The sequence below is a fragment of the Xiphophorus couchianus genome, chromosome 15 (assembly GCF_001444195.1).
Source record: "Xiphophorus couchianus chromosome 15, X_couchianus-1.0, whole genome shotgun sequence".
In the NCBI taxonomy this organism is placed as follows: Eukaryota; Metazoa; Chordata; class Actinopteri; order Cyprinodontiformes; family Poeciliidae; genus Xiphophorus; species Xiphophorus couchianus.
In genome coordinates, this window is record NC_040242.1 from 13,853,474 (window position 1) to 13,878,737 (window position 25,264).

At 37.7% G+C, this 25,264-nt stretch overlaps 1 protein-coding gene and 1 long non-coding RNA gene across 4 annotated transcripts; one reads left to right on the plus strand and one right to left on the minus strand.

Annotated features, from left to right (window-relative positions):
- The first annotated feature begins 20 nt into the window (after positions 1-20).
- Positions 21-14,460, plus strand: LOC114158593 (uncharacterized). Its single transcript, XR_003598435.1, has 3 exons — positions 21-223; positions 540-625; positions 14,363-14,460. It is a non-coding gene; the product is annotated as an uncharacterized LOC114158593 (long non-coding RNA).
- tmem63a (transmembrane protein 63A) lies at positions 8,233-24,937 on the minus strand. Of its 3 annotated transcripts, XM_028040245.1 has the most exons (24): positions 24,725-24,937; positions 24,024-24,121; positions 22,878-23,040; positions 22,569-22,648; positions 22,339-22,417; positions 22,211-22,248; positions 21,978-22,120; positions 21,044-21,095; positions 20,843-20,951; positions 20,682-20,752; positions 20,497-20,577; positions 20,153-20,270; positions 18,531-18,664; positions 16,775-16,918; positions 16,333-16,486; positions 16,132-16,238; positions 15,943-16,029; positions 15,788-15,853; positions 15,415-15,577; positions 14,616-14,721; positions 14,353-14,520; positions 12,053-12,168; positions 11,910-11,960; positions 8,233-10,531 (listed from the first exon to the last, which is right to left on the minus strand). In XM_028040245.1, the coding sequence occupies exons 3-24, from the start codon at positions 23,013-23,015 to the stop codon at positions 10,391-10,393; spliced, it is 2,346 nt and encodes a 781-aa protein (XP_027896046.1). In that variant the 5' UTR covers positions 23,016-23,040; positions 24,024-24,121; positions 24,725-24,937; the 3' UTR covers positions 8,233-10,390. The 3 variants fall into 3 exon arrangements, with proteins under 3 accessions (XP_027896046.1, XP_027896045.1, XP_027896047.1); XM_028040244.1 differs by lacking the exon at positions 24,024-24,121 and having other exon boundaries at positions 24,725-24,936; XM_028040246.1 differs by lacking the exons at positions 22,211-22,248; positions 22,339-22,417; positions 22,569-22,648; ... (1 more) ...; positions 24,024-24,121; positions 24,725-24,937 and having other exon boundaries at positions 20,843-20,973; positions 21,978-22,015.
- Between the last annotated feature and the right edge of the window lie 327 nt (positions 24,938-25,264).

The window sequence follows — 25,264 nt, forward strand, 5'->3', positions numbered from 1 at the left end:
TTTGTGTGTGTGTGTGTGTGTGTGTGTGTGCGTGTGTGTGTGTGTGCGTATTAGTTCACTTAATTTCCAATTGAAGTATTTAAGTTAGCTCTGGCTACGTGCATTAGATACATTGTGTAACGAAAAAAGAATCCTGGGGCTGTGGTGGGATTGAAAAATGGTTTAAAGATCACAGCAAGCTCAGCGTATGACGTCATGCCCACCGGATGGTCCTTTTCAGACGGTGAGAGTGCATGACAACAACATGACTGAGCGCACTTAGTCCAGGAGGGAAGATCCGGTGACTGCGTTGGAGTAAAATATAACTCAGGCTAATCCTTTCCCAGGACACTTAGCTCACTGGAACGTGACTTCAGACACTTTTACTCTTTTGGCAAGGGAGCAAATATGGAATTGATCACATTTACTCTGATTTCAGTTCAGCTGCATCCTCTTAGGCCACATTTCTACCATATAGTTATGCTTGCAGGCCGAACAGTTCTCTCATCTGACAAGAGTACCTTCAACATGTTTAAAGGCTGTACTCTTCCTCACTGTAGGTTTGTGGAGTTAGCTGGGACACAGTCGCCTCTGAGCCATGACTCTCTACAGCTCCTCACTGTCTTCCATGTGTTACCTGGGTCAGGTAGGTGGATTGCCACATCCTGGTGTGTTAGCAATTGTGCCACACTCTTTGAATATTCAGATGATCAACACAACAATGCTTAGTTGGATATTTAACTTCCATATTGTAGTTATGTGATCCATCCATCTATTTATACCCGTTTATCCTTGAGGTGGGAAATACCTCATGTACAGGTCCTCATGTTCATCACATCGCAACACACAGTACAAACTACCATGCAATCACACACACACGGACGCACCCCCCCCACACACACACACACACGGACGGACCCCCCCCCCACACACACACACACGCCCACCCCCCCATCCCTAAGGACAATTTAGAGAGAGAAAACTAACAGTCATCTTTTTGGACAGTGGTACCTAGAGAGAACCCACACATGGACAGGGACCAAATGCATTGCAGTCCTGCCAAGTTATGTGATACTTAGAGCTAATCTAACAAATAAAATCACGGTCAAATTAATTGTAGTTTGAACTTCCAAAATGCAAAAATGTTCAATGTGTATTTTTTTAAAAAAAGGCATTGTGTTTCAGGAGAAACACCGCATGAAGTTAGTTAAAGGCATGGTATTATGCATTTTAAAATCGATAAGTTTTCTCTTTTTTAACCATTACTGCTGTGGTGGTGTGTCTTATATTTTCTAGCTTAATAAACTGGACATACCCAGTTGTGACAATGATGCAGTCTGAACTGCTTTACTGCTAAAACCAAAAGGAAGTAGCTGATATGGCTAGAAACAAATGGGCACAAACAGACCGACAGACACAACTTTTGTGAAATACAACAAAAAAGCTGTAAAACTTTGTAATGACTTTTACATGCTAATATCTTTTGACATTTTCCACCCCCATAAATATCCCTCCAGACCTAGCACAGCCTGTCCCTGACGGATTTGAGTAGGCCTCCAACTTCAGAACAATAGAGTGGAACACACTTCAAAAACTTCTCTAGAACTCCTCAGGGAACATGACCAAGAGCTTAAAGTGCAATCGCTGCAAATCCTAAACTGATCTTGCATCTGCGGGGTTGGAACAGACTTGATCCACGGAGGCCTTATTCTGTAACTTAAAAGACCCAAAGCAATGTAGGAAAACCTCCTGACACAAGACACTACTTTAGATCTTGTGTGTATTTCCTAAAAAAAAAAATCTTGAGGTGCTTTTTTGGACCAAGAGCAATGTAACATTTAGAGATCCCTGACCTCCACTGACTTACTGCCGCTTGTCTCTATAATAGTAAAACAGCTGACACATTTACACATTTTATTTATGTGTCCTTGTGCATACATTAATCTGGTGTAGAATAGAGGATTCTTTTACAAATTGTCTCCCTTATTATAACTAGAAAAAGTGTGTAGTTTGATTCTAAACTTGAGTCCAGACTGTAATTCCTGGAAGGTTCTCAGATGCTCTTTCTCCCACGAGCCTCATATAGAACAGAGGCTTAAGGATAAAAAAACAGGAGGCCAAAGACAGTTCGGTTCCTGGCTCTCTTAACCAACTTTCAGGGAGATGAAATTGTTTAAGCTCAAGCAACATATGGCAGAATTCCTGGGACATGACTGAATGGTACATCGGTGAACGGGGCTTATAAATCTGCTTTGTGTGTGTTTCCTGTTATACTGGGCTGTTGTGCACTTAACTTTTGTTAAGTTAGAGATATGCCTACCAAATATTTGTTTATGATAAATCTAAAAACAAAGATCAAGTTTTCACCTAAATCTGCAATGAATTCTGTCGTTACTGAAATGGTGCTGCAAATGAATCTGTTTTGCTCTTGCTTTAGCAAAATGACTTCATATTAACCAATGAGTGAGTAAGAATTAGTAAGGGTTAGAATAATATAAGGTTTCATACTAGGATGAACGCTCTCTGGAAATTTCCAGTGGTCACGTCGTCACTTCATGATGTTTTCTCTCCTAATTTTTAAAAGGAAAACATGTCCGCCCACCTTTTAGAAAATTTCCAGCAGGTCGTTAATAATTTTGTCTTTTACATCATAAAATACATTCATACCTAGTTAGTCTTTGCTCCCTCAACTTTCTCGAATCACTCATGTTTTAAATCTTAGTTTTAAATGTCATCCTTTTTTCATTACCTGTTGATTTCTTCATGGTGAAGCTTAGCAGTGTTGCAAAACCCTTAATTCAATTGCTTGTTCCTCTAAAACATTTATGGGGCTAATCAAGTTAAGGAGACAGTGAATGAACAACAGTTGTGGAGTTTATCATGGCTCCAGTCCAGCTGTCTCTTCCAGGAGAAGCAGCATGAAATTGGCTTTAGTTACACTCAAAAAATATGACTGGTTACTATCCCACAAAATTTTTGGGACTGTCTACTTGGAATGATCTTGTACATGATGATCCTATTATACCATGCCTGTCAAGTGGAGCGTTTCATCTTTTTTAATTTGTGCCATATGACCTATGCTCCCCTAAAAGCCAGTTTTAAAAGTACATTTTTCAGAATTTGATATCAGCCTTCACATTTTTGAGTAGAGATATTTGACTTGCTCATGATTATCAAGACGTTTAGTCATTGAAACGTGTACTTTTTCGTGGACAACATAAAATGCACATCTTGCAGTTTGTACTGCAGCCTGAGAGACTAACACTTTCATCTGTCAGCCAGCCTTTGTCCACCTTGGAGGTGTATGCGTTTCACCACAGCCGAGAGTCCTGTTTCACCACAAACTCAGCACACACTGATCTTTGTGTATGAGGGGCCTAATGTTGGTCCTGTAGGTGTTGGCATGGCTTGTGATTTTTCATTTGAATGGATACGTGAGATCCTCCTGCCTGCAGCCAGGGCAGAGGAAAGACACGAGGTGCATAGCAGCAACGCTGCCAAGAGTGTTGCATGAAATTACTTTGAATGCTGCCAAAATATATGGGCAAGATTAAGCTGTCGCCATGCCATCAGGGTGACATGGCTACTTCTCTGATGACCAATCCACACAGGGGTGCCGGGTCACAGTGCTTAGACTTGTCTAAGCACTGTGACCCGGCACAGTGTCTAAGCACCAGAGAGGACCCAGATATGCTGATGCCTTTCCACAATTTTGGCTATTATTCCATACATCGGTCCTCTAAAGTTGAAAAAAACTGCAAAGGTGCAATATTCACCAATATCATAGACTTTCACAGAGCTAACCTTTTTATGTTCAGTAGTAAAACATGTCTGCCTTGTTGAATAATAAATTTGCTGGTACATTTGGGATTTTGGAAGCTGTGAGTCTTGTCTGCCAATAGTAAGGTTGGCAGTATCAAGCCTTACTATTAGTTTAAGGCTTGATACTTACAGTAAAATTATATATATATATATTACTGTGTGGTCACTGTAATAAACAAGTGCTTTGAGGGGCTAAGCTTAAGTTATCACTTACTGCAAACTTTAGTGCAGATACTTTAAACTGCAATGCCACAAATGGCCAATAGGAGTCTTCTTCAAGAAATTCCCTATCAATGTTATTACTAAATTGGCCTCATGTATCTGTATTTGTTAATAATTTTATAACTAAAACATTTTTACTCTATTTTTGTACGAAGGTACATCATTTGGTCTACTCACTTTGCATGCCCGACAGACACTGAGGAAAAAGTGCCATGTGCTGCATGTGTGAAGTTTGCAATTTGATATCAGTTTCTTTGTTCGCTGCTTATTTGCATTAAGCCAATTAAGAGCTGTATTGAATTGCAGCATTTCCTGCTTTTGAATCCGTGCAAATCCCTCGTTTTATAGTCGATAAATGCCAAAACGCAAAAACATAACCAATGGCTCATTAATCGGTTTAAAACCTAAGAGGTTTTAAACCGATTAGGTTTTAAACTTTCCAATCATTAAGACCATGCAGCAGTACGCACATTCTGGTTTCATTTATTCCCGAGCTTCATTCATGCTCATCCTTTTCTCTTCCCATGTCACGCGACATTTCCAGGGCTCTGTGTGTTGGCTGTAATTGTCCAAACAAAGAGGCCTCGGTCTGAAGTCACATGCCTCGTCAGCAGCGGTGATTTCAGCTGCCTGGCCCTCTGCCCTTCTGGTTAATGTAGTCCATTGAGAAAAAAAGAGAGGGAGAGTGGTGTGACTTTACTTCATACAGAACAGAACACAGAAGAACGGCCCCTCATACACCCACCTACTCACCCACACAGACAAACAAACTTTGAGCTTGTGGCTCAGGATGGCACCTCATTAGAGTTGGCACTCTTTGTGGAAGTTTTGGACTTACAGACTAACACACACACACATGCCCCCACCCTCTCTCACCCTCCCTCCCACACACACACACACACCACCTTAGTTCTGTTCCCTCATTGGCCCAGGAAGGAAGTTAGACTTGGACTGAAGCAGTCTGTTTCTGTCCTCGTCCCGCTGCTCTGGGAAACTCAGCTCCCAGGCGGCCAGCGTTGCCATGGCACTAATCCTGACGGACAAAAGATGGGAGTACCACAGAGCACGATATCGCCGGAGGCCCGCTCATTGGTTGGCACAAGCCCACGCGATGCCGTGATTGGCCGCCGCCATGTTTATAAACAGATCGGAGCAGATTGGTCAGAGGTCACATCCATCGATCTTAGCGGTGACAAGAAGGAAATCTGACCCTAAAACCTCCGAACTCTAAATGGGGTTTAATCCTTACTTGATACACACACGCACACAAACAGTGGTTCTCTCTCAACTTTGCTGGCCTGGGAGTGTGGAATTAAGTGAATACTGAGAATGAGGGAGGAAGGTGACTAAATAATAGTGTATTTGGTATACAAAGGCCCAGATCAGAACAATAACAAATGCAGTTAGGGCACAGAGTTCAGCGGTTGTCACACCTCCACTCCACACAGTGGTTTTGGATTAATGCTGGATAAACAGCTCCAGTAGAAGGATGTGTTCTGTGTATACTCATAATACTCAAACAGCTAAGTCTTAGTGATTTTATTTGACCTAACCAGAGTAATCCACCATTTGAAACCAAATGAAGTTAATCATTTCAGACTTCCTTTACATTAACTCCCTATATTCTTTTACTGTCATATCCTGAAATCAGGAAAAAGACATACATTTTTGATTATTTATAGTTACATGTTAGAGATTATTATGTATGTAGCTCCATCCATCTTCCCATAAACTATCTTTATCCTCCTAGCCCCTGATCCTGCTGAAACACCACAATGCTGCCACTTCCATGTTTTAGGGTTCAGGTTGACGTGCAGTCTTGCGTTTCTGTCAAACATCTGGTTTTATACTCAGATTACTTTACAAACAGGTGAACTCCATTTACAAATTAGGTGACTTCTGAAAATATTTTGTGGAAATTGATTTTTTATTTTTTTTTTTCAAAAATCTGACCTTGGTTACATGAACTTGAATTGAATTGTGTAAATTTCCTTCTTCTTTTGCAACATTTTCTAAGGTTCTGTTCAGTGGGCAAATGTTCTGAACATTAGGCTGCAAGGTTTTGCGCATGTGAACTCTAAGAAGCCAAACTGATGTAATTAGTGCAGAACGCCAAATGACATTATTGAAAAAGACTAAAATTGAATGAAGGCATTTGTTGGCCTAAAGCTGGTTTGAATGGTTGAGTGTTTGTGGCCTCTGGATTTTTCCTGCGCCTCCATGCCATTTTAAACAGCTTTCTGATAGGATGACAGCTCCATCTGGTCCTCAGCTCATCTCCATGTCAGCAGTTTCGAAACAATATATATACATTTAAAATTGATTCATTAGACCACAGTGCTGGCTAAAGATTTCTTCTTCAGCTCAGACGAGTTGAATCAGACTCAGGCCCAGACAGGCTGACGGAATTCATGGATTTGTGTTTTGCCGCTCTCTCTCTCTCTCTACGGTGGCGTTTTAATTGCTCTCGCAGGAGCACAGACAAATCGTGTTCAGCGACCACAGTTTTCAGAAGTGCTCCAGAGCCCCTGCAGTGATTTCCACAACACAGCCACGTCAAACACTTCAACTCGACTTCAACCAGGTCCATCTTAATTAAACTCAGGCCCAGACAGGCTGGTGGCATTTGTGGATCTTTCATGTGTCATTTTATTATTTTTTTTTCTCAGCTTTTGTAAGGTGGCGTTTTAATTATATGTGTCGAGGGGAAGGCAAACTTTGTTCACCGACACTATTTTTCAGAAGAGCTGTCGAACCCCCCTGCAGTGATAACCACAACACAGTCATGTCTGCTATTAATTTAAACTCTTGCAGACAGAGTTGTTATCCAAATCATCAAGACAGGATAAATTGAGGATGGAATTTTCTAATTTTGCTCAATTTAGAGAAGAAAAATAACACAGCTAGATAATTGAACACATTTTTCCCTGAAAGCCTGAACCTCCCTTTTCTGATGTTGACATCCATCTTGTACTAAATCTAACAATTTCTCTGCACTATTTCCAAATGGTGCCCTCCATAACAATGCCACTAATAAGGTACATTTTCACATAAAAACTGTATTTTATTGCATAGACCTAGTATCAAATGAATCGTAATAAAAACGGACCGGGCTTTGGCCTATCTAGTGTTTAAAAATTAGAAAATCCTATCCCCAAAGCAGTGCATATGTCATAAACAAAAAATGTCTGAAAATTAAGCAAAAAGGTTTTACAAACAAAAATCTGAAAAGTGTGGCAATTATTTGTAATCAGCCGGAAGGTTCTGGCTGAACAGGTTAGTGATTACGTTGTGGAGAAGCTTTGAGCAGGGTTACAGCTTGAAACATCCTACAGATTAATAAATAATAAGTCACTGAACATGACCATGACAGAAGAACATGGTCCATCACGTTGTGAGAAAGCTGGTCAGAGGGAATAGGCTTATGGAGAAAGCTAAATATAAGCCAGAGTAGAGAAGATTTATGACTGGGTTAGCAGAATAAGAAGAATAACATACAGAGCCACAATGGAAATGGAGGGGGCTGTCAGACATTTTGAGAAAATGTGAAAAAGTTGAAGGAGTTCCAATACCTTTGAAAGTATGAAAATACTTTAAAGATTACAAAAATATTTTTTTACTTGAGGTTTTAAATTATTTGCAAGCTGTTGCTGGATTCCCATCTGCAGAAATGTGGTTAGCACCAAATGAATAGCCTGTTTTGTGTAAAACCATAATACATGTGTATCTGAACACAAGATGCTGCAAGCCACGCCCGGTTTATACGCAGCTGGATCAAAACTTTCACACGCCCACGAGAACAAGTCGAGAACCCTGTGGCCAAGAGCTGAGCCAGTGAATTGTGGCGTGTCTAACTCTGGGTCAGAGTTTAATTTGATGTGAGGATTTGGAAAGCTGCTTGGTGTTGCGCTAGCCATTGGACGCCAGTGCTTCTCGAGGCTCACAGTCGTAACATCTTTATTACTTCTGCTCCACAGAGGAAGTTTCTCCAGCAGCGGCTGGGCGTTGTATACACAAAACACAGATAGTATATCAGGTGTCCAACATCAAACTCCCCATTCTTGGAGCTGCATGAGAATTTCTGTCCATTAGTGGCCCCAAATCCCGACTCTGCGCAGCTTTGTCATGAGGCTTTGTTGCGTTTTTGTATTGTAGCCATGACAGATTCTGTTTGATTATTACAGCTTCAACAAAATGAGACATATGGAGTTGCATAGTCATATTTTGTACTTTAATGAAAAACATAACAGTAAAAACTGTATTTATTGCTTAAACATATGTAAACTTCAACTTCATGACAGAGCAGAGGTTACTTTTGCACGAATGGCATCCTTGACCAGCTCTTCCTTCTTCATTTAATATTTTTTCTTATTTTTCACAAAGTAAAAGAAAAAAAAAACTGTTTTCTTTAAAATCTTTCTTTACAATCACCTTAAAATAATTGACTCCAGATTTGGATTGTGTATATAGAGCAGTTTGTTTTCGTTTTTGCCTAAAGTGGTTTTTATGTAAAAACAAAAAGCATCAACTTCTTTTTGTCTTTTCACAAACAGATTAGCTGTTTGTTAAACCTAAAACTGTGATCAAAAATAATTATCTGAAGGATTTACAGCTCTATGTTTTTTAGATTTTGAACAAGAGGTTCTAAATAGTGCAAAAAGAGTAATTCAACACAGGATCAAAATCCATAAATCAGATGCTGGATTTTACTGGACATGTAAGCAATAAGAGACAACTTACATGGGTACAGTTGGCAATTTCCTTTGGCACTCTTATGTTGCCCTCAGATTATATGACAACCTGGGTGGTGAGCCATAATCAACCCCATCCAAAAAAGAAAAAAAAAAACACAAATGGGTGCTTTCAGATTTTACAGAATTGACATAAAAATCTTTTAAGCTTTTATCCAAATACTATAAGTGTGCGTTGTAATGATAAAACGATAAATGTATTCCTCAAGACTTGTGTTTTACCATTCTGTAGCCTGAAAGGTCGGTAAAAGAATGTGTGGACATTAACACTGCAAAGTGAGTGAATAAGCAAAGTCGTTTTTCTCGAAGCAACTGAAAACCTCTTCAACTCTTACTGCTTCTGAACTGGCTTTTGTTCTGCTAGAGCCACTGCAAGGCTCCATTAGATTACAGCGAGCCTCGTCCAAACCTTTCCTTTCACCACGGCGACCAACCTCAACGTGATAGTGTAGCACTTCATCACCCGTCTCAAACAACTGTGCTAATCACTGCGGTCCCCTTCTAGACAGCCCTTTATTTAACAACAGTGGTGTTTCCCTGCTGAGGCAGGTACTGTGGTGAGAAAGGGGAAAGGCCAGGAGAAAGAGAGGGTAAGGAAAAGAAAAGGAAACAATAGTAAAGGATCAGGTGAGGAGGTGGAGCTGGCAGGGTTGTAGCTCAGTAAACTGGTCCAGACCAGTGTCAGAATAAGTTAGAAATGCTCAATGCAGCATTGTGGCTTTGACCTTTTTGTTACAGCTTTATGAATATTTCAGGGGACCCGCATCTTTACTGCAGCTCAACAGCGCCCCCCGGTGACAAGATAAGCATATATAACTCAAATTCTCCCTTGAGTTTAAAATGAATGAAATAATAATATATTAACACTGAACTCCCTCACCATTTTGACAAAAACTGTATGAAGAACTCCTTCAAAAAATAACATACAAATTGATTACATTCAACAAAAAAAGGTCAAAGATTCATTTGATCTTTAAAATGTAAAATATGGCTGTTTAGCTGTGGATACAAAAGTAATGCATAATTACAACAGAAAGTTAACTTCCAGATGCGGATCCTCTGACATATTTCTAAATGTAAAAGACTTGGTTTCTTTGTCTCATTAATAAAGCAAAAACACTAGTCATTTCAATAAACATAAAAGATACAGAAGGTGCGATATAAAATCTTTCCCTTGTAGGGTGAAAATATTTACTTGTGCTCATCCAGCTCTTTTGTACTTTGTAGGTTTAAAATGTGCAAGTAGCCAACACAGAGTTCCTTAGTTTTTGGCTTGTTCTGAATGGCAGTGTTTGTTACAAATATTACTTGGTCCTTTTGAAAGCGTACTCCAACAGGATGTGTTCTGTCTGTGCCGCTCGAGTGCAAACGATAAGTCAAATATAAAAATAATTTCCTGAGAATTTTGTTTCTTATAAACAAGCCTCTGAAAACTAACATTAGATGCGATTTAATCGCAGAAGGCAGTAAGGATGTTGGATTGATGTTTGAACAGGGGACGTGTTAGTGGGACTCCCTGGGATAGTTTATAGTCAGATCTGAAAACCAAGTAGAATCACTTTTGGTAACTACAGGCATCTTTGTTTCTAAGGTGCACCTCAAAAGAACCCATGGAGTTATGAATGTTCCATGGCGCTCTCCACTGGACTACAGCTCTCAGATAGAGTGTTGTCTAAGGAGCCATATGACTGTTGAGGTCTAGGTTCCTTTGTGGTGGTGGCTGGTGATTGCGTATCAAGAACTCTTGGCAGGTAAACCTGCAGATGTGCAGAAAAGGACAGAGGGTTAGCATTTATGGCATCTTCCATAATCTGAAAACATTGAGTAAACAAACTTTGATCTCCATAGAAGAAAAAAATAGTCCAAATGAGAGTACAGATGCCGTCTTTAACTTACATGATTGACAATTTCGTCCGTGTTTATAACAGAAACCAACCTCAAAATGTTTTAAAAATGGCTGCAATTAAATATATAATATTAAATCTTGATAAAAATGTCAGACTTGTTTCGCTTTCTGACAACTAAAGTATGAAAATAAATACATGAAAGCTGTTTTATTAAGAGTTTGGAAATAAAAACTAAGTTTAGGTGAGAAAAAAAACAGCAGAGAATTAAACAGATAAACTGGTAAAGACAGTGACGGTCACTAAAATAAAAAACAAAACAAAACATGGTAATTGTAAATTTTGAAACCATGCATCAAATTTAATCATAAATTATGAATAAATTAAATGAGCCTGAGCGTAAATGAACAAGAGTTAGTTCATTTTGAGACTCTAAATTTATATTCGGGTTTAATTCAGTTTTAAAGGTATGAACAGAATGTAGAACTAGTTCTTGTTTAGGGTGTGCTGGTAAATGGTGACTACAACTTACGGTTATTCAGTTGGAAAAAAATTATGCTAATAATTGTTTTAACCAAATTACAATAACTACAATTTTTTCATAACCCTAAAAATTCCAATAAAACGTTTATAACCAAAAGTCAGTTATTATTATTATTTTTTTCAAAGTTGAAACTTCACACATTTAAAATGATCAGAAAGTTGATAATCTCATCAGCACTAATCCATAACTTCCTGCCAGCCTTTGGTATAAATATAACTTGACACATAGGGCCATTATCTTTAGTCAGTCTTCAAAATAGGAAAGACAAGATGTCATACTATTTAGGTCCAGAAATCACTACAAACAATAATTATCTCCCTAAAGTTGCCCATATGAACAGTCAGTCATAATTAGAAAACTTAAGAGTTTTTTCTTGCTGCCATGCAAAACGAGGACATAAACTTTAAAGCTCACTGTTAAAGAACTGCAAAATGTTTTGCGTGTAAGGTTTCCATACATTCTAGCCAAATATGTGGCAAATCTGCTAATTTGAACTTTAGTACAGTCTTCTATGTGTGTATTCTACCTTAAGTCTCCTTGTTTGTTGTACTGTCTCCAGACAGAAATATTTCAGACATGATGGTAATGATTTCTTAGTTAATAACAAACACCAAAAACATAACCAATAGGTTCAGCAAACAAACAGCGAGGTTAACTTCAGGGCAACATGAAACATGTTCTCGACATGTATGATCTTTGTTCACACTGCAATTTGTTATTTTGAAAGAACAGTCACAAGTACACCACCTTAGTATTTTCTTCCACTCCCTCTACTGTATTCTGGTCCTCCTCTTTGACCTGAAAAAGAAAACAAACAAGTTGAATGCTCAGCGTGAAGGATGACGTCACAGCAACAGTGCGCTCACACGCAAAGGTGGGGAAAGACTCACCGTATAGTTATGAGGACTGAGGTACTTAAAGTGGCCGAAGCAGGTGAAGCCCAAACAGATGAAGACAGTGAAAGACAGGACAACTAAGGTGAACACGGATGTAGCTGTTTTGAAACCTGAAAGACAGAACAGAATGATTTTAAACACACTACTAATGTCGACTCCCAAGAACACAAAACAACTGGCAGGGTAAAAAGCAAAAAAACAAAACAAAAAAACAACAACGGGTAAATCATGACGTAGTACTGAGTTATTTGCTTCAGACAGGTGTGTTTGTTGCTAATAGCTGCTTAAAGCAGACAATCCTTTGATTAATCTTAACAATAACTTTTATTATAGCAAAATATCTGCCTGCAAACACATGTGACACTGGCAGTAAATCATTCATTAATTACTGCAGATAGTTCTTCTCAGCAAAAGAGGAGGATATCACAATAAATTAGAGTGCAATTTTTCTTCCAGCAAGACAGGTGACCTGTCAAAACGAGGCATTTTTAATAAAGTTAAATGATATGTTGCACAACACAGAGGTATGCATGAAAACTCATTTCAACTGTCTGGACATTTTTCCTTTATTGTAGTAATTGGAATTCCCTGATCTTCAAAATAAGAAGTATGCTCTCCTCTCCAAGGCACGTTAAAGGCATTATTTTTATGAAGTTAAAATATAAACCTTCAATAATTTGAAATTTTTACGACCTTGAACTTTGAGGTTTGAGGTTCAGTTGGCGCCTTAGGGGCTTTTAACAGAGGCTGTTCACACCTGATTGTTATCCAACAAACTGAAAACCTCAAACACACTCACACTGCCGCGACACTGAAACGGCTTTTCACACTTAAGAGACGTGCAGTTCTGGAACACAATGTTTGATCTGTAAGGGAACAAGCAGATTATGTATTGTTTACATATCTTTAACATTGCTTACATTTCGCAGGGAGGATTCCTTATTGTGAACTTTGACTGCTTGGGGACATGTTATCGGAGCTTCGTTTTTCTCATTTTAGGATTTCACCTTAAAATGTCAGCGCTTCAGCAGAATCATCGACATGACTTCAGTGTAAAAACAGACGCCTTTTAAGGTTTAAAGGACACTAAGTCACAAAACGTACCGACTACTCAAAATGAATGTTATCAACATGTCCGACTTTTAAATCTTTTTTAAACGCAGAGTGCCTTGCAAAAATATTCACAGAAATCTCAAATGAGACTCTTCTTTTTAAATCTGAAAACCGACTTGTATTTGTATTTTAAGTCTCTTAACTCCAAGACATCAAAATAAAAATCTAACCATATCAGAACCCCAATTTCTTAGTAAATGGACTCTAAAGGTTGGTTAGAGTACAGTAAATGAACCCATCTAAACATGGCCGTCCGCCTAAAAGTAGAGCATTTATAAAAGAAGCAGCCAAGAGACCCATTGTAACTCTGGTGACCTGCTGAGTTACACAGCTTAGGTGGGAGAATTAAACAATTGGTCATGAACTCAATAAATTTGGTTAAAAAAGAAAGATGGTAATGTTGAAAGCAAATCTGAAGAAGTCTCAATTGCAGATTGCCAAAAGTAATTGAAGGGTAGGAAGGTGTTTTAGATGTCAAATTTGACCAAAACGGAACTTTTTGCACAACATGCAAAATGTTGTGTTGCAGGAAAACTAACTTCAAGTCTCAACAGACAATCCCTAGTGTGAAACATTGTGGTGGTAGTATTATACTGTGGGAAAACTTCCCTGGGGCTGAAAAATCTGTTAAGGATGATGGAACTGTGGATGTAGCTTAAAAACTAGAAGAAAATCTTTTAAAAGATGCATTACTTAACTGAGAGGGAAGTTGATCTTCCAGCTGAACAATGACACATAATATACTTAATATAGCATGAGCTACAATTTAATGGTTTAGACCAAAGAGTATTTATTTGTTAACTTAGCCCAGTCAAAGACTAGGCCGAAAACCTACAATGAATTTGTGGAAAGACTTGAAAATGTATGTCAACAGATGCTCTCCATCCAATCTGACTGAGCCTAAGTTATTTGATAAGAACAACGGGCAACATTTCAGTCTGTAGATGTGCAAAGTAGGTGGAGACATATCTCAGCTGTAATTAGAGCAAAATTTTGTTCTACTGTTTCGGTAGTGCTCATTACCAATACAAATGTATGTCTCACTTTCCAGGTTTAGAACAGCAGAAAAAAAACCAAAAATACAACTTTTCCTTCAACTTTGTGTTGGTCTGTAAATAAAATCCTAATAAAATACATTGAATTTTGTGGGTACATTAAATGTTAAACCACTTATTTCTAACCTGCTCTCAGGACAGAGAAGAAGTAAAGCCATATGAGACAGATGATTGGTGCTGCCAAAGCTTGATCAACAGCTCCGAGGTGGACACTGCGGTCGAGGCGAGTAGGAAGGTATGCAAAGAACAAGTTGTGTCTGTCTACTAGGTGCTTGAGCAGCATGTAAAGGAGACCTAATCAAATCAAACATAAAGTCACATATTACCAAAACGTTCTTGTTACTTGGCATCAATCAGATTAAGCATAAAATGGGATTCTGATTATTTACCAAATGGCACAATGACGGGGCAAATAATGCTGTAAGCCATAATGACCGTAAACACACACAGAGTCCAGCCGTACATGGCTCCGTATTCAAACTCATACGCTTGGTGCTGTGAAGAAAGGAAAAACATAAAACTTGACTTCTAAATGAAGCAGTAAGTATATTCATATAAAAATAGATGACAACATTTCTAGTACAACAAAAACCTTAGAATGTGAAATAATAGCCCTTATTAAAGACACTTTTGTCAAAGTTTTGCTACAATTAAAGATATTTATTGTTTTATTTATTTTGAGACAAACAGAGGAAAAATTCATATTATATTCCTTACTGGGTAAAAAAGGAATGAAAGGAAATACATGTACATACACATATACACAAATATACTATATGTTCACATTATGGACAAGAAACTGTCTAAGTTATCCAATTCATTTTTATAAAATATTACTGTATTTACACATAAGCAAGAAAACAATTTAGCCTGAAAATGAGAGGGGAAAAGATTAACTTATTTACTCCTACTCCTTATTCATACATAAACCATGTGGTTGTCACTGTAATCTGAGATTTAAGTTGTTAATTTCTAGTTCTGTAGAATTTACCTACATTCTACAGAACTAAAACGAGTTACATACAACATGTAAGATATGCAACATGTTATGATATAAATAAAATAAACTATACTTGTATTACAATACATGGGGGTACCTATACATATACAATATGCTGATTTACTGTATATACGCATATGTAAAAGAATAACTAATAAAATATGAGGAAAAGCATAAAATGTCATTACCTGTTGGACGTATTTTCTTTCTGCAGCAGAGCGAGCAAGTATCAAACGTATGGTGTAAAGCAGTAACCCTGGCAACCGCAATAACTCCATCCCAGAGCCCACCAGGCCGGCCGCGATCACGTAGTTCACGAAAAACGCACCTTGATCCGGTAAAAACACGCACCTGGAGGATTATTTAAAAAAAAAAAAATGGTCATGAACGCCTAGGAAGATATGATGAATACCATCTTGTGGGACAGCGGAACAGAACTGGAAACATTTATCCAGACAATGATTGCTTGAGTCAGATAAACAAATAATTCCATGTTTCTCAATCCTGATTAAAGAATATAACTGAATTAAATTTAGAGAACCAATGAAAAACAATACTCACTCAAATCTTGTTTTCCCATCATTTAGAAACGTTTTATCAAACAGCCAACGGAAAAACCACGCAAGACTACAAGGACAAAAACAAACAAACTAAGTTACTTGAAGCAATAAAAAAAACTTCACTTAGTAGGTGATATTCTGCCTGATCAGAATTACCTGGTGAGTCCTAGCGAGGGAAGAATTAATACCATGAAGAGCAGGAAGAAGTACAACTTCCGCATCATGCTCAACTGCTCACTGGACCTGAGACCCAGATGACAGAAAAATAAAAATATGTACTTGCCATAAAAACCTATTCTATGCACTCACTACCACAGTGTAATGTGTTTATAATATTTATAATACATGCTCCAGTGTGCCTCTCCCAGAGTAGAGTAGTACACTATTGTAGGCAACAATGCAGAAAAAGACCAAAGCAGAAGAGTCGGGAAGAACTGGCTGATGATGGGGCTCTAGATGGAGAAATAAAAAGCAACATAAAGATTAAAAGCCCCTTCCAAAACAAAACCATGGCAGCTTAATGTTCTTTGAGTCACCAGAACTCACATTAAGATTGTATATTGGATTGGTCACGTTGAACTTATCTATGACGTTAATGATGATGGTGGGAGTCGTCAGGAAGGTGAGCAGGATAAACAGGAAGAGGTTTATTCCCAGCCAGCGGATGACCCAGCAGAAACCATGCACTGAAAGGTTCTCCCTGGTGTTCATGGAAAGCAAAACAGAGAAGTTACTCTAAGAAAATAAAAACCATCAGAGGTTGTTGTGTGTAAGCAAGATATGAGCAAGGTTAAAAGAGAGAAAATTTAAAATGTTCAAAACATGCATTTATTAAACCCCACCGTGTTGCTTTCTTATTTTTTAACAATGAATAAATTAGTAAATAAACATAATTTAAAGGCAATATAAAAATAGTTTCAAATTGTTTTAACACTGTTAGGATGTACAGGGAGCACGCAGTGTGCAGTGTTGATGTTTCTCATCTTACCAGTAAACACTTTTGGGATGTGGAGCAAAGCTGACCCGCCACTTGTTCACATTCAGATCTCTGCTGACAGACGAAGGCTGAGGCTCCCTCCCACAGCAGCAGTCTGGCCATCCACACTTGATGGCATTGAAGTCTTTTAGGATGCTACAGTGAATTACACAGCAGTTAGTGATAGACAGTACCTGACCCTGCTGGTGGCACAGTTGTATCTTACAAACTCATCCAGTGACCATATATCTGAGATTTGCAACACAAAAGACTGCTAGTAAATACTATTGTAATTAGGCACATTTGTGCATATGAAATGAACCATTGTACCATTATTTCATAGACAAATCTTGACAGAAATATTTCCATTGAATGCTCCACAAATGCAGTATAGTTCTGTAAAGGCTTTTAACTCTGATCAGTCATTCTGTGAAGGCCTGCAGTGTTTACCCAACTCTGATCCTTGAGGTTCTTTACCCTGTATGTTTTAGATATTTTCCTGCTTTAACACAACTGATTCGGATGACTGCAGTTTAGCAAAAGCCTGTTAATCAGTCATCAATTGAAGTCAGGTGTGCTGAAGCGGGCAAACATCTAAAACATGCAGGGTAGTGTGCCTCAAGGACGAAGGTTGGGAAAAACACCAGACCAGTCATTGATGGACAATATTAAAGAAGGGTTAGTTTATAAAATAATGTCTTGAGCTCTGAACATCTCACAAAGCGCTGTTCATCCACTGAAAATATTATGTATGGCAACACAGTAAAACTAATAAGAAATCATGGTCCACCTAAGCTGGCAAGTACAGAGAATCTGTTGCTAGGACATGTCATAGTTATAAACTCCAAGGGGGAAAAAATCAAATGTTGAAAGAGAACTATTACAGCTCCCGCTTCTCCCATTTTAATTTAGCCACAAGTCCTGTAGGGGACATAAAGAACCTGTGGAAGAAGGATGATTGGATGAGATCAAACATCATGCTGCAGGATGTATTTCTACAGCAGTGAAAAGGAAGCTGGTCAGAGTTGAAACGAGAAGTAGAGCTAAAACCAAGGCAATCCTGGAAGAAAACAGCTGAAAGAAGTTCAGACTGAGATGGAAGTTCACTAGTAGTATAATGTACTTAAACATTATACAATGGTGTACAATGATATGAATATGTTCATTTTAAACCATATTCACATCTTAAAAAGGCCCAGTCAAAGTACAGCTCTTAATATAATTGAGAATATCTGGAAAAACTTGAAAAGTTGCTGTTTACGGATGTACAGATTAAACATTTTCTGTTGGCAGATGTGCAACGCTGGTAGAAACATGCTCTAAAAGGCTTGCAGCTTAATTGTATTGAAAGGTTGGTCTATTCAAAGTATTGATAAATACAAATGTACATCATGTTTTTCATACTGTATAAACCATGCATAATTTGCCTTCAGCTTCAGTTGTGCGCTGCTTCTAACTCTCAAACTGATTTGAAGTTTGTGGTTGTAGCAGATCACAAAACTTTTTTCAATCAGTCAATCAATCAAATTTTATTTGTATAGCACATTTCAGCAGCAAGGCATTTCAAAGTGCTTTACATCATTACAAACACAGAAACACAATGCAACATAGAATCAATAATCAAAACACAGCATTAAGTCAAGTTCCATCAATAAATTTGTAATTGATTACATTTCAAATACAATTCTAAACAGGTGAGTTAGTTTTTATACTAACTTGTATGAACAAGTTAGATATTGCAAACATTGAATGAAGAACGGATACTCACTGCTTTGCCATAGCCTCGTTCTGCAATGTGACAAAAGCGACACCCAGAGGGTTCTGTGGCACTTCTTCTGCACGTCGTCTCATTTCCTCCAGCAGCAGCTTTTCTTTATGTCTGTAATATTCTATGGCATCAACCTGAGAGAAAATAGACACAAAATTCAAGTAAAACAGTTTTTCCTTTTATTTAACTTTTCCCCTTTTAGCCACAATATTTAGGTGTTGCTTTTTTTTAACCAATTTTCCTTCTATAGAGCTCTTAAAATACAAATTACCTTTTAATCCCAGGTGTCCGAGTAGTATCCCAATCAATGCATTTTAAAATTATCACTATGAGAGTCTCTGATGAAATGTCTCATTTGTGATTCATCATAAGTTACACTTCCCAGTGTTGCCAAAAGATTTGCAACTTTTTGGTTTGTATATATCTGGCTTTCCCTTAACAATCCAAGTAGTTTTCACCCTTTATAAATACACTGCTCAAAAAAATAAAGGGAACACTTAAACAGGTGTTTAACACTTAAAGTGTTCCCTTTATTTTTTTGAGCAGTATATATTCGTGATACAGGCTTTTTATTTGATATAAATATGTAAATGAACACTCATGTAAAATGAAATAACTGTTGTTTATTAATATAAAATAAACAAAAATGGCTTAAAAGGATACAAGTGTGCATGACTCACCAGAAAATGCTGAGTAATCATGCTCAGATTAGTGTAAAATTGATTATATTTTATTTATTTCAAACATGATACAAGTATAAAATCACTCACATGAACAAGGAACGCAAAAGTCACATATTTTTGTACTACATAGCTACTACACTGTACTATGGCTTATACATTGCTGAAATCTTAGAAACTAATGTCCCCAATCTCTGAAATCTACTTCTTTAAATGCAAAATCAGACAATGTGTGAGACGTAAACTGTCTGTGAGGAAAATAGTAACCTGTCTATGACAGATATACAGGCAAAAAACTATTTTAAAGTGTGAATGAGAGTGAAATATCTGTAAAAAACTTGTCCTAACACCTGCCTGCTTTCTCCCTGAAATAGATATCTTTTTCTCAGCAAGTTGTAATCTCTCCTTACCTGAGAAGTCCCTGTATCATCATCCCTGCTGCTGGCCTCTGGTCTAATGTCTCCTCCCTGACTTTGCTTTTTCTATTGTGACAATGAAGATTTCTTCTAAATATGTAGAACGCAACAGTGAGCACAACTTCTGCACAGAAAGAGGATTGGGTTCATTCCTGGCATCAATTAAACGGTAAAGAATTGAACATAGGCAATTGGTCAGAAATGTACTCAAGTAAGAATAGGGTTACTTCAACACATTTTCAAATGTGTTGGAAGTAAAACATTTTGAAAATGCCCAGGGTCTGGATAAATGCAGAAAAAAACTCTAACTATATTTTTCTACTTTCCTTTTCACTATACTTCCTTACTGATGAAGTATAATGTGTTATTTAACTGTAATTTAAAACTGCATTGTTTTTAAAGAAGCATGCCTGGATTGAGATTTAGGTCTTGGGAAACTGCCTGATCTTAACCCAGTTCGATCGCTACTGTGGATGAAAAAAGCCCTGTGACATAGAGAACGCCTTGATAAAAGGATTCATCTCACCCTTTCACAGCTGGAGCAGCAGCAGAAGTGGCCACATACATGAGGGGTGATCAACTCTCGCACTCCCGTTTTGTCCAGGATACGCTCGTAATACCGCAGGTTTTTCCCAGCTCGAACCCTGAGTTGTAATAAGAAAAACAAACACAGACAAAGACTGCTCACTTAAAAGTAAAGCTAAACTAACATTCATGCTTAACTACTTTGCATGAAGACTCTGTTTGAAATATGTTTGGTTTCATATACTTTTTTCTAACTGCCTCTAAAAACAACATAGAAATACTCTTGCCACAGAGCTAGAGTATTAAAAGTACAGAAAAGAAAATCAGCTATCTCTAAGATCTTACCTTTCCTTATCAAGGTACATGAGTTTGGCCACGTCGTAACCCAATGTCACTGCACACACCTGGCAAGAAGGATATGCCTCCCTAAGGACAAATACAACAGCAGATGAGCAACGCAGTACTGTAGATCCTAACTAGTGATATGGTTGCTTCAAAACAAAAAGTCAAGTCAAAGTCATTTTACGTACATGAAGTGAGTTTTTACTTGCTCATCTGTTGCTCCTTTAGGTATCGAACACACAAACAGGGTGTTTCTGGCCTACAGAAAAGGAGATGAAAGGTGAATAATATATTACAAAAAAAATCACATACATTGTTTCGTGTATTAACTATTAAATAATAGACTCACTCTTTCTCTGCGCATGTCTTTAATTTTTGACGTGTGTAATCGCAGCATCACTACCGTCAGGCACAGGTAGACAACCGCAAACACAGTATGAAGCCATAAGAAGTTGTTTCTAGTGTAACAAATGGTAGAGGCTATTAAGAGTTATGACAGCAGCACTGCATGCTAGTTACCAGAGCACATTAACTTTTATATCATACTTACTGAATGGAAAGATTTCCAATAGTTGTCCTTCCAAAACTCTGGGGATCATTTCCTAGAAGAATAAAGTCATATTATTAATTCTATTTTATAGTTAATTGATATATTTGTATAATTAATATACAAATATATTTTTAGATTTTTCCCTTTCGCTGTGCATTTTATTTATTTCCTGATGTTATTTTGTGTTGCTAACTATTTTGTTTTACTGAAAATGTTGAAAAATTGCTCATATTGCTGTGGACGTGTTCTCGGCCACTGTTTATATTCTGTTCGCTTTTAGGTCTGATGTTGTGTTGCGGATGTTGTGGCTTCCTTTATTTTATGCCTTTGCCCTTGGGCTTTAAAGCAAAACTTGTTCCATTTTGTACCCAGTCAAACTTAAAAAAAGTTTATTTCTCTTTGTGTTTAAACATTTTCTGAACTTACAAGAGAAGATTTGGATATATAATCATGAAACTATTTGAACCTTACTTATAATAAACTGTATATTATAATAATGTATATATTATAAATCTGTATATTACTTTCTGTAGCTCATATTGCATTTACATGTTGTTATCAAACCAAGTAAGTCAGCAGACTTTTATGAAATTTTGACAGATTATGATCACTGATCAAACCAAAAATGCTAAAAGCAGTATCCTGCAGGTGGTTATTACGTCTTGGATACAAAAGCCCATTTTCTTTAATATACAGAGCAAAAATAAGCTATTGAAAATTGTCTTAAATCATTTATTGTTATGAACTGAAGAATAACCGACGGCTAATTTTCATGCTTATAAAAAGGTAAAAAGGAACATGATTACTTCTGTACATGTGACTGTTTTTTGCTTCCTGTTTTTCTGTTCTGCTTAGTTGTAGTAAGTCTGCTAGTGAGAAGATGTTGAACTTTAGTCTTTGTCAGATGGGGTGCAATACTTGGCGTTAAACCTACTGAAAAGATTTCCAGACATATTCACAGGCAGAATGATTGCCAGGGAGGTGACAGTGATGACCACTAGCAGGATTATCAAATGTCGCTGGAAGGAGAGGTAGTGAACGGCATCCATGCCACATTTCTCTTTAATTTTTTCCTCACTGAAACACAAACACAAGATAATCAGCAACATGCGATAAAACACGTTTAAAAACACAGAAAAAAAATGAACAAAGCTCAATAACACTCACTCCATTCTGACGATGTATGGTAGCCAAGAGCAGAATCCCTGTACAGGAACAGAAATCCTGTATTACAAAGAATACTAAAAGTGGCAGCATTTTGAGATAGAATTTTTTTTTACGATGATGTTGCATACCAACTCATAATCAGGGTCCTCCGAGTTGGACGTAGTGGACGACATTCGTCCATAACGACGATGTTTTGATTCATTAAACCTGTCACACAAAGGTTTCCTGGTAAAAATGCTTTTTTTATCCTAAAACCACAATTTATTTTAATCTAGACTTTTAGATGCTTGTCAGTACATTTGCCAAACCACCTCATTTTAACAGCTGAAAAAAAATGCATGCCAAGGTATTAACCAACCCTTGATTATCTGCCACCAGAGCTAAACGACCGTAGTCCCAAAACTTCTTTCTGATAATTGAGAAGAGCAGCAGCAGGACCTGGTGGTATCAAAACAATAGCAAATTTGGGGTGAGTATGACTTCCTTGTAGAAAACAAGACAAAGAGACATCCACTCATTTGTAAGAACAAAAAAAAAAAGAAATATGTACTGAGTTTACTGAATGGTGTTATACAGAGCAAGTCCTGATGAAAGAACATTTTTTGTCATAAGCTTTTCAATGCTAATCAATTTCAGTTACATAAGAGGAAGGTCGACAGAAACATACAATGAAAACGCAGAAGTTAAGCAGCAGGACAACTGGCACTCCTCCAAAGTCGAGTCCTGAGAGAACAGTGCTCTGGTTGGAACTGAAGCAGCTTATAGGAGTTGTAGCATTAGAGATCATAGGCCACAAAGCAGACATCACTGCAGCGAGGCCAGCTGTCGATCTGTAGAGAATCACAGAAACGCACTTTCAAACATAACAGGACCATTTCCAATAAGGCAGAGAATAAGGAAAACTGTAATAATATACTTGGTGTACCACCCAAATTAACTTAAAAAAACTTAGAATATTTTAATAATGTGGTGCATTATTAGGAAATTACTAACTAATTAATACCTTGCTGTCAGTGCAACAATCAACTTAGTGCACAAACAATAGTTAAAAAATGTTTGACAATATTGAGCAACTTGATAAATTGTTTTCTGTTTGCCACTGCTTGGCATGTTTCATAGCAGTGCATCTTTTAACAAGTCTTTTGCTTGCAATGAAAGCTACCTTCCAAGGTACCACCCCTAGATATTCTCATTTTTGGTTATTTCATTTTGGACAGTCATTATCATTGTGTTTCACAAAAAAGAATAATCACAAATTCATCTCTAAATCTCCAAATCATAATATTCTTATGCTTTAAAGTAAGAGCTGAAGTGACTGGCGTTTTCTCTGGCTGTGGTTAAGCTGGCTGAAACTAGGCTCAGTTCCCCTTGCTCATAGCAAAGACAAATAAAACTGTTTGGAAATACTTAGTGAAAAAACCCTATCATGGTGTTGAAACTAAAGGAGCACCACCCATTTTGCAATTAGTTGGTAAGCTACGTCTCTGTGTAAGCAACTAACTACAGGCTCTAGAAGAGCAAATAGAAACACTTGGCTAAGACCAACATGTTACTCAGTGTCAATCCATAAGGGGAGGAATTGCAAAAATAGTAGAATATTGATTTTGAAAACAGAAAGCAATTTTAGCAGGCCTTCAAAATGCTCTCCCATAAAATAGTCAATATAGGGAATACATAACATGATAACAGTCCAGATCCATATTGTCTTTTCTAAGCAGTGGCCATGGTGTACATTTTTGTTTGCTTTGCATTTTGTTACATCCGGGTTTTTTTTTGTTTTTCCCCCCAACCCTGGTCCTCAAGGTGCACTGACCTGCATGTTTGAGATGCTTCCCTGCTTTAAACAACCTCATTCAGAAGACTGCAAATCATCCATCAACTGAAGTCAGGTGTGCAGAAGCAGGGAAACATCTAACACATAGACACATGGCAGATATCAGATACATTTGATGCCTGGTTTGTGGGAGGTGTCTGTTTATTTTTTACACACCTGATGTGCAACATCAATTTAAGACCGCGGTTTATAAGAGAGTACGGATCAAAGGTGCTTTTGTATGAAGAAAGAGATGAGATATTGTCAGTGACGGAGTAGTTCTGTGAACTCAAAGCCAGTTTAATTACACTGGTTCTCCAAGTAATCAAACCACAGACACACGCCCTTTCCTGCTACAACAGACGAACTTATGAAGAAACAAACAGAACTTGAGAGGCATGACAAAGCTAACTGTTCTAGTCTACCTTAAATAATCAATTTAAAAATCTTCATATAGCTGAGCGACGTGTCTCAAACTGTCTCAGCATAAACAGCAACAGTGCAAGTCAGCAGCTGTTTGGTAGTTTGTTTGTTTTTTGACACCTTGACCAAACACAGCTGAACACATGTGTTAAGTTGTAATTTAGCGACACTAACTAGACTAATAACCGCTTAAAACATTAAGCGCTTTAATAAATTAATTTGGAGAAACAGTTACGGAAGTTACCCAAAAACTTTGCGGTACAAAACAATGCGCTTACCTTCACGAACCGTCTGAAGTTGATTTAGGACCGCAGCCGCTGATGTAACGAGATTTCCTTATCTGTATGTGGCTGAGTGAGTGACAGAGAAATCAACAATCTTGTCCCTTACAAACTCTATAAGTAAGTATATTTCCTCGTTCTGTAAATAACCAAAGTATGCGGGACTTCTCCGTCGCTTCTCCGCACATGCGCAGAAGCAAGAACTTCCTAACGCAAGTCTCGTGCTCAGTGGATCGCCAGTCCTCGAGCCGCTCCCTTCAGGTGGAAAACTTATATTGCATGTGAAAACGCTGGTTGCGCAAATTACACTTTTCATTGCGACAACGGCAATTTAGAAAGTTTTTAAAGGACGATATCGAACCGAACAAACAATAAAAGCAGCTAAGCACAGGAGCATGTAGGTGTGTGTTGATATTTTTATGCGGAAGAATAATATAGTATGGAGCACAGTGATATTCAAACATCTATGGAAGTTTACCTTTCATGACAAACATTTGAGTTAGTCATGTTACATTGTTTATAACTGATAAAACTAAA

What these genes read in the sequence shown, in the direction of transcription:
- tmem63a (XM_028040245.1), bottom strand. Translation starts at nt 23,015, where the DNA reads ATGTCTGCTTTGTGGCCTATGATCTCTAATGCTACAACTCCTATAAGC. An exon ending in CAAGTAAAAACTCACTTCAT is followed by an intron (nt 20,578 to 20,681) that starts GTACGTAAAATG and finishes ATTTGTCCTTAG; the next exon opens with GGAGGCATATCCTTCTTGCC. An exon ending in AAAGAAAATACGTCCAACAG is followed by an intron (nt 14,722 to 15,414) that starts GTAATGACATTT and finishes CTTTCTTCACAG; the next exon opens with CACCAAGCGTATGAGTTTGA.